Below are 9,371 nucleotides of genomic sequence, written 5' to 3' on the forward strand. Positions count from 1 at the left end.
TGAAGAGTAGTGCTCTTTGTCCAGTTCTTTGTTTTAATTGTTGAAGGGTAGGGGCATGACGTTTCCATTTTTTCACTCACCACGGACATCGCCCGACTGCCAGGACTTTTCAGCTATGATGGAGAGAGGCTTGGCAACTCCATCAGCCAGTTTCCTCAGGACCCTGGGATTCATGTCATCAGGTCCCACAGACTTGTACCTGTTTAGATTCATCAGGTGGTCTCGAATGTGCTCTTCACTTACAGTGGGTGGGACTTTGATCCTGCAGCCTCCATCTATGGGTTCACGGAAATGAAAGACTTGGGAAGCCCGTCTAACAGTGCAGATGGAGGCAAAGAAGTTGCTGAGTACCTCAGCCTTCTCCACGTCTGTCGTTACCAATTAATTAATCAGGTATAGAAACTCACTCCTGATATAAGAAATTAGCCACCTATAATCACTTACAAACAACTATTTTCATCTCTTGATCTATTTTAACAAATGTTAAAGGTGCATGGTGGCCCTTGGGGACTCCTCCTGTCACCCCAGCACAGCAGCCCAAAGGAAGCTGGGTCCTCTTTTGTGCTCTTCCTCGAGGCTCTGTGCAGAAGGGCTGCCACCTCTTGCACAAGGGCTGGTGGATGGGAAAGAAGCACTCACACAACCCCCGAGAATTGCCAAGAGTTCTTTATTGCTGGGTGTTTGGTGGCTCCAAGCTAATGCTTGGGATGGAGCCTGAGCAATGATGAGCAGGGAGCTCGCTGGGCCCTGCTGTGAAGCTGTTGGTGTTCTCTGATGCCACAGAGCAAAGACCTACTGGGGTAGTCCCAGGTCTGATGTGACCGAGGTGGATCCACTTCCATGGGTTCCTCCACCTCTTCTTGTGGACCCACCTCCATGGGCTCCACGGTGTTAGGCAGGAGGACAAGCCAGTCCTTGCCTGGGACTGCCCACACGGGATGCCTTCCATCAGGAATATTTTCAGGCCAGGGTGCCGAACCAGGGGGTCGCCAGTTCTACGTTTAGGCCCCATGCCGCTGTCCAGTTCATATAGTGGACTTATAGTGGCCTTCCAGTACCTAAAGGGGGCCTGCAGGAAAGCTGGGGAGGGACTCTTTGTCGGGGGGTGTAATGAAAAGTGAGTAAAGCCATTAAATGGGGGAATGGCTTTAAACTAAAAAAAAAATATAGTAATAATAATAATAATAATAATAATAAAAAGATAAAGATAGGTTTAGATTAGATATTGGGAAGAAGTTCTTCACTGAGGCTGGTGAGGCCCTGGCACAGGTTGCCCAGAGAAGCTGTGGGTGCCCCATCCCTGGAGGTGCTCAAGGCCAGGCTGGATGGGGCTTTGGGCAACCTGGTCTGGTGAGGGGTGTCTCTGCCCATGGCAGCGGGACTGGAACTAGATGATCTTTAAGGTCCCTTCCAACCCAAACCATTCTGTGATTCTATGGTTGCTGCCTCAAGCGCAGAAGTCCGTCCAGGACAGGAATACATGTCACTGCTAGCTTTACCTGATCTTTATGCTTACACACTATGCAGTCACATACTTTGATGGCCCCTGTCCACTGCTGCCAGCGTCATCTTGATCCTAAAAGAGCAACTAGACACAACTGGTTGTAAACTAGTTGTATTGTTTTGTGAATTAGCTTTCCAGATGCACACAATTCAGTGATCGATCATACAGAGTGCCAATACAGATGTTGAGGGTTAAACAGTCTCCAGTCTGCTGTACCGGACTACATTTCATCATTTATTGAAGATTTAGGAATATATTGTGCTTCCACATACCAGCCAGAAAGTCCTCTGAAGAAAGCAAAAAAAAAAAAAAAAACAGTTAAACTAATCCAGTATTTTGGAAATTAGACTTAATTCTGGTTCTTTACATAGTTTTTTTTTTTTTTTTCCTTAATGGTTTGGAAATAAGATAGTGCAGTAAGACTGATAAAAAGTCAATGATAACTTTGAAGAAAAGTGCGTTACTCACTCTTATGACAGCTTTGCTACTGGGTTTCTAATTGTTAGAAGACAAGAAAACAACCCTCCCCATAAGATAGTCAGGGCAGCACAATTAATGGTTGGCTGTACCATGTACAGGTGCTCTCCTCCAGAAACCCACTGCATAATTTATTGGAAATAAAATTCTAACAGCTAGTTACTTTTTCTTGTCTGTTACCTAAGCTTGGTAGGGTATATTTTTTTATGTCCCTTGCTGTCCATGCAGACTGGCCTGTCAGAATACAAGAACTCTATGATAAATGAATGTTGCAATACTGATGAGAGCAGAATCAGAAATTTTATTTCCCTTTTCAAGGCATCCTGCCTAGTCCTGGATTTTTGTGTTAGGAGCAAAGTTTTCTATAGGCCAGAGCAATTTAGCTTTGCCAGCCCTTTTGACTGCTAAGAGCATTAAAAAAATGCTTAGAATTATGACTATGCAAATTTATAGGTGTGGATGTGGTGTGTTTGCTTTTTTTTTCCCATGATTAAGACATACAAATTAACGTACACAATAGGAAGGGAGTTAAGTAACTTCTTGGACACCTCAGATGTTCCAGCCTATCTTCATAATAACTTCAAACATAGGCAAGTTCTGACTCGATGCTGAGCTACTGAGGGAACTGAACAAGTTGACTGAATGCTATTGCATCTTGTGCGCAGAAGCAGACCGGTGTATGTAAATGGATATTCTTTTAAAACAGGAAATCACACAACATCTTGAAAAGCAGGTATTCTAACATCAGGGCACTTTCTCTTTGTATTTTGTGACAGGTGTTGGAGTTTTGGCCTTGCAATCACATAGTACAAACCTAAAACTTTTCTTCTCTATTTATAGTCTTGGTAACAGCAAATATTTTAACATTATAGCTATCCATGAAGAATAATAAATCTGTGCTTAGGACAGATTTCAATTCCATATTTCAATTCCATTAGAACAGTTAAAACTACAGTTATTCTAAACAAACTATCCAACACAGTTATTTGGAAAGGATAACTTTATGTGTGCTATCATCATTAGTTTAAACAGTCATAAAGCAGATCATACAAAATTCTTTTCACATACTTCTAGCACCATCATAGCACAAATTAAAGGTCAAACAAATTTAACATCTGTTCATGTCATAGTCCTTAAATATAATTTTAACCAAGTCATTAATGTGCATTACTATTTAAAGGTAAATGCCCATTTACACAAGAAAACAGAAGAGGACTGTATTCTGAAAGTGGAATGCAGGTAGCCTGAGTGCTAAAATCTACAAAGCATTCTGAAGGTAGGGCAGGGATGGAGGCGGTCATCTTCACTTTTTCTCTGGAAGTTCACGTTTTGCCCATTCCTCAAAGCCACCAGGATAATGCTGAACTCTGAAAGTTTGCAGAAGATAAAATGTTACTAAGACTCTTCCTCATAAAGGTATGTAAAAGGATGCAAAAAAGAAAAAATAAGAGAAAAAAAAGCACACAGGAATTCTCTGAAATCAAATACACTAGTACATTGTGCAGCCAGCCAGCCAGAGCACAAGGAGCGCCAAATGCTGTCTGCATCCAACTAGTGTATTCTGTAACCCATTTCTTCCAAATGACACAATGCCGGAGATCAAATACCAAGCAAGTAGCAACAGCTACAAACAGTTTGCTTTTTTTTTTTTTTCTTTTTTCAAGAAAACCAACCAACCAACCAACAAACCAACCAAAACAAAATGCAGTGGGAGATTTGCATGACATTATGCCCAATACTTCAGATGTTGTTGTAGTGGGTTTACGTGGCAAGGTTTTGGTAGCAGGGGGCCATAGGGGTGGCTTCTGTGAGAAGGATCTAGAAGCTGCCCCATGTTTGGTAAGGGCCCCACTGCTGACCAGAGCTGAGCCAATCAGTGATGTTGTTTTGTGCCTCTGTGAGAGCATATTTAAGACAGGGAAAAAAAAATGCTGCACCACACAGCAGCTGGGAGAGTGAGAGGAGTGAGGAACAGCCTTGCAGGCACCAAGGTCAGTGAAGAAGGAGGGGGAGAGGTGCTCCAGGTGCCGGAGCAGAAGTCCCCTGCGGCCTGTGGTGAGGACCATGGTGAAGCAGGTTGTGCCCCTGCAGCCCATGGAGTACCACGGTGGAGCAGGTGGACCTGCACCGACAGAGACTGTGGCCTGTGGAAGACCCCTGCCAGAGCAGATTCCGGGCCGGACCTGCAGCCCGTGGAGAGGAGACCACGCAGGAGCAGGTGACCTGGCAGGTGCTGCTGCCCGTGGGGGACCCAGGTTGGAGCAGTGTGCTCCCGAGGGGTGGACCCCATGGTACAGACCCTTATCTGGAGCAGTTCTTGAAGAGCTGCTGCCTGTGGGCAGCCCACGCCCGATCAGTTCAGCAAGGACTGCATCCTGTGGGAGGGACCCCACAGCACAGGGGACGAGAGGGACCGAGAAGGAGCGGCGGCAAAGAAGCGCCATAGACTGACCATAACCCCCATTCCCCCATTCCCCTGTGCTGCTCGGAGGGAGGAGGTGGAAGAAGGTGGATGGGGGGGAAGATGCTTTTAGTTTCTTTCCTTTGTTTCTCACTTCTCTAGCTTGTTAGTAATAGGCAATAAATCTTACTACCTCCCTATGCTGAGTCTGTTTTGCCTGTCATGATAATTACTGCACAATCTCCTCGTCCTTATCTCAACCCTTGAGCCCCTTTCATCGTATTTTCTCCCTGTGCCTCTTTGAGGAGGGGGAGTGAGAGAGCGGCTGTGGTGGAGCTCGGCCGCCCACTCGAGTAAAACCACCACAGTTATGAAGGTCTTTAATTCCTTGCACACTTACATGCTACATAGGCCTGACATATGCCTGTGAAAAAACAGCCTCGAAAAAACAAAAACCCACCATGAAAAACAATACTGACTCCTTCAATATGAAAAACAGGTGATAAAGGATATTTTGCACTTATTTAAAACAATGTATTTATAAAACAAGGACATAGTCCCCTACTTTTGACTAGAATCGGCAGGGATATTCCAATTCTTGATTTGCAGTTTAGTAAAAACCTATTTTTGAAATTCTACCCATACATAGTCTTCAATTCAGTAAGGCACCTTCTGTTATGGGCATAACAATTCTAACAACCCAATGCTGGTCTTGCTTTCGTGCTATCAATCTCGTTGTCTTTGTAGTTAGTTCCTTCACTGTTTTATACCTGGCAAACAATGCACTGCTTTACTGAAAGCAAAGGCATATTTTGTAATTGGTGAACTGTACAGGTGAAACTGCAATTCTACACACAGTGTGGTTTTATAAACTATTTAATAAAATTTAAGATTGTACATCTACTAAAATGAGCCTCTTCTACCTTTCCAATCGTCATCCTGCACGTCAGAACTAGCGTTTATGAAGCTGTACAAGCAACATCTCGGCAAGGGAGACAAAAGAGCTTGAAGAACCCTTCAGCATCAGCGTGGTCCTGCAGCATATGGCATCACCTGCAGCATATAAGCAGAGTTGCTGTGTGGTTGCTTTACAGGACATCTTACATTCCCTTAACACCAGACAGCATCTTTCAAGGTTCAGTGGAGACATAAGGAGGTACTGTTTATAAGTTGTTTAGCTCTAATATTAACCTCTTTGTTCATATTACACATCAAAGTTTTTATCCATACCTGTAAGAAGCTCAGAGAGAGTTGTAGTTTACTTACTGGGGGAACTCATATTAATTCCACGCTTACACAAGGAAGCCATATGCTTACCTGCTGAAACCCAAGGATGTGGCAAAATTCAGTGCTTGTTTACTTCTTGATCCTGCAAAGCAGGAGAAAACCACATGGTCTGACTTGGCAGGCATCTTTTGATTGTACTGCTCCCTGAAATCCGTTGGGTTCATTTGCAGAGCTTCCACTAATTCGTTCACTGCAAAATAAAAAGATAAATAAATAAAGTCTCACATATAAGCTTAAACCTACATTTTAAAGTTTCAAATTCCTCTGGGAAGAAAGAGAAAGGGCGACCTTATCAGGGGCGACCTTATCGCACTGTACAGGTACCTTAAAAGAGGCTGTAGCAAGGTGGAGGTTGGTCTATTCTCCCTATGTGCCTGGTGACAGGACAAGGGGGAATGGGCTAAAGTTGTGTCAGGGGAGGTTTAGTTTGGATATTAGGAAGAACTTCTTTACCGAACGGGTTGTTAGGCACTGGAATAGGCTGCCCAAGGAAGTGGTTGAGTCACCAGCCCTGAAGGTCTTTAAAAGATGTTTAGATGTAGAGCTTAGGGATATGGTTTAGTGGAGGACTTGTTAGTGTTAGGTCAGAGGTTGGACTCGGTGATCTTGGAGGTATCTTCCAACCTAGCCCATTCTGTGTTTCTGTGATCCTGAGAAAGAAGTTTAGTCTCCCACGGTACTGGACGCCGTTTAGTGCAGCTCCTCCTTGCAGGTCACCACCCCTTGTCCACAGACCGGACCACCAACCGGACAGAAAGAGCAAACATTTCTACAAAGCAGCACGAATAGCTTACGTGGTATGTTGATGGAGGCTGGGATCTTCCCGTATCTGTCAACCTCCCACCTCTCCCGCACATCTATGTGGACGACGCTGGATTTTTTCAACTCTTTGAGCTCCTCGTAGGAAACGCCGCGCTCCCCCTCGGAGCAGAGGCCGCGGGAGGTGCCACCCACCGCCCTGGGCTCTGCAAGAGAGGCGCAGCCCGTGAGCCCCGCGCTCCCTTCCTCCTCCAAGGAGGGCCACCGCCGGTAACAAAGCTCCCCCGGGATCCCCCCCGGGGCCCCCCCGCCTCACCGGGCGCCGCCCGCCGCCCCCAGCGGCTGCCGCTGTCCGCCCGGAGGGCCCGCACCGCCTGGCGCCCGCACCAGCCGCCCGCCGCCATCCGCCCGCCCCCCGCACGCAAGATGGCGGCGGCCCGGCCCTGCCCCGCCTCGGGGCGCCCTGCCCAGGGCAACCTCGCCGTGCCCGGCCGAGCCCTGTCAGCACCTCGTCCCCAGCTCCAAGGGCTTCGTGTGGGATACGGCCGCCGTCCCGATAAAAGGGAGTTTCAGAGTGCTTTAAGCTAACTCGACGTGCTTTCAGCCTCTATGTACAGCGTGCTTGCTACATACTGGTGATGCCAGTCTAAAAGCGACCACGCTGATCCTCTCCTAAGTGCATTTTGAGGACTGCGTCGTTGAATCTTCACTAACGAGAGTTTTCTTTCTCAAAAGGAGAACAAAAATATTTCTCAGTGCCGGAAAGTGTGACAAATTGAAGCTGGCACGTATAGCTGGTTCACTAGCTGCCCTTCTGCCAGCCTCTCCATATGGCCTCCGTGACAGACATTTGCAAACTGTCTCTTTGAAGCAGTATATCTATACATGAGTCGAAGTTTTATGTGTTTTCCATTTGTAACGAGATACAGGTAGATAGAATACCTCCTCTTCCGAGTTATCTTTTACTACATATTTTACCTGTTGTAAAGTAATGACCAAAGCTTCTCTCCATTTAGACCAAAGCTTCTCTCCATTTACTGCATGTATTGCTGTGAGGATCTTAAACGTGAGCTGTGGTGTGTCACAATGCTTTTCACATGAAATGCATATTCATATAGGGTCCTATTTTTATAAATTAATTTATGGTATTAATTTGACCCTAAATGACACACATACAGAGAACATACTACCTTGCTTGCAAAAGTAGGAACAATTCACAAGGCATCTTTTGCAAGATTTGGCTAAGTCAGTAGGCAATGACTGAATGCACAGATAGGAGAGAGAATGATGAGCAGCAATATTCCAGTGAACAATCCTTGCTATGGTATCACATAAATCACTGTTGCTAATAACTCTTGCCCGTCTTTTCTTCTGAAGCAGCACATTCTATTCTCCTTTCACCAATGGGGTATTGCCATTTAGGCTCTTTTCAGCCTCTCCTCAGCAGCTTTCTTCATTTCACCTTTTGGGACTATCAGTTTCTGCACAGACTTCCGCACTCATACCTGGTGGCTTCATTTGCCAGCTGACTGTTCAGTCACATCTACTCTTGCATGTCATCATCTTCTCATATGACTTGAAGTCACCATCGATCAAAGGTAAGGTTCACAGACCTAGGCTTTCACCAAGTGTCACTTCCTTTCTGTTTTTTCTATTACTATACTTCCTTCTGACTGCCATTTTTTTTTTTTTTTTCCAACCAAACTGTCAGCCTTCCCATACACTGGCGGTTCTCTTTCCCACAGCATCCTTCACCATGCTTTACATATCCCAGTTTTCCTAACATGTTGAAAGTCTGTGCATAGACTTCTGTCCTCACTCTGCACAGGATTCAGTCCATTTCTTTGGGGAAACTTCCTCATCTTTTCCACCTCCTCTGCTTGCCTCCCTTCTCTGCCAGTGTCCTGATATTCTTCTACATGCTCCAGATATTCTCTCTTGCACTCAGTAAATATATTCCCCTTTGCATCACACACTGTCGCTCTATGTTCAGCTTTCCTTCCTTAACTTTTTTTTATTGCTCTTGCAGTGCAAGAAGTCTTTAACCTGTCCCATGAAGATGAGGAAGAACCTCCTTCTTGATCCAATTTGTTTCCCAGTTATTGCCCCATATTCTTTCCCCTTTTCACATTTGATGAACATGGTGTTCACAATAAGGCCTGGTGCTCATCTGCACATGGCCTGCAGTCTGCCTTCTGACCCTTGTGCTCAGTTGTCACCGCTGTCATCAAAGTGCCTAAAGAATTCCTCCTCCCTAAACCAACCCTTGCTTGGTCTGTCAACCTCTTTCAGCAATACTGTTCTTGCTAACTTTCCTTTGCTCAGGCCCATGGCTTCCGTGTGGTTCTCTAACCATTCCTAAAGCCTGTTTGTTGGTAGATCCACTACATGTTCTCCATCCTCGTTTTCTGGTGAGTCCCACAGCAATGCTCCCCTTCCCCCCTACCCCCCTCCGCCTTTTTTTTCTTCTCCATGCCATGCTCTAGGTGGCCCTGTGAGAAAATAATTTTTTTTTTTTTTTTTTTTTTTTTTTCAGTAGAGAACTAATGTTCTGTATTCAAAGGCAGTTGTGTACTCATAACAAGGAGAAATGCCAAGTAGATAAGTGGACAGTAGAAGGCCTCACTGTTCCAGAATAAGGTGGAAGCTTGAGAAAAACAGATGAGCAGTGTGAGAACAGTAAAACAAAGATCACTAGTTCTCAAAACATAAGAAAGGGAGAAAAAAAAAAAAAAAAAAAAAAAGAGGAGAAAGGAGAAATTAAAGGTTTAAAGAAAAAAAAAAAAGGTACATATATGGTGTAGAGGAGCATCGAGGAGCTTGTGAACCTGTAGTACTCAGCCAATGAGGAAACAGTGGAGGTGTCGGGTAATAGGGAATAAAAGGTTATGATTTGTTAACTAAAATGTGCTCCTGATTGACAGGACGCCCGCCATTGCAATT

At 45.1% G+C, this 9,371-nt stretch overlaps 1 protein-coding gene and 1 long non-coding RNA gene across 2 annotated transcripts; one reads left to right on the top strand and one right to left on the bottom strand.

The window, feature by feature from the left end:
• Window positions 1–2,963: 2,963 nt before the first annotated feature.
• On the bottom strand, window positions 2,964–6,845 carry LOC118157126 (thiosulfate sulfurtransferase/rhodanese-like domain-containing protein 3). Its single transcript, XM_035311369.1, has 4 exons — window positions 6,745–6,845; window positions 6,464–6,634; window positions 5,700–5,859; window positions 2,964–3,348 (listed from the first exon to the last, which is right to left on the bottom strand). The coding sequence occupies exons 1-4, from the start codon at window positions 6,830–6,832 to the stop codon at window positions 3,285–3,287; spliced, it is 483 nt and encodes a 160-aa protein (XP_035167260.1). The 5' UTR covers window positions 6,833–6,845; the 3' UTR covers window positions 2,964–3,284.
• On the top strand, window positions 3,678–4,824 carry LOC118157127. The gene is made up of 2 exons (XR_004746547.1): window positions 3,678–3,727; window positions 4,751–4,824. It is a non-coding gene; the product is annotated as an uncharacterized LOC118157127 (long non-coding RNA).
• Window positions 6,846–9,371: the final 2,526 nt, after the last annotated feature.

The sequence above is a fragment of the Oxyura jamaicensis genome (assembly GCF_011077185.1).
Source record: "Oxyura jamaicensis isolate SHBP4307 breed ruddy duck chromosome 3 unlocalized genomic scaffold, BPBGC_Ojam_1.0 oxy3_random_OJ101376, whole genome shotgun sequence".
Classification (NCBI taxonomy): domain Eukaryota; kingdom Metazoa; phylum Chordata; class Aves; order Anseriformes; family Anatidae; genus Oxyura; species Oxyura jamaicensis.

Excerpts from the sequence above, each read along its gene's own strand:
- LOC118157126 (XM_035311369.1), bottom strand. The coding sequence starts at position 6,832 with ATGGCGGCGGGCGGCTGGTGCGGGCGCCAGGCGGTGCGGGCCCTCCGG. Across the intron at positions 6,635-6,744 it reads GGGGCGGCGGGCGGCGCCCG|AGCCCAGGGCGGTGGGTGGC; the intron begins GTGAGGCGGGGG and ends CCTCTCTTGCAG. Across the intron at positions 5,860-6,463 it reads AGCCTCCATCAACATACCAC|TGAACGAATTAGTGGAAGCT; the intron begins GTAAGCTATTCG and ends TTTATTTTGCAG.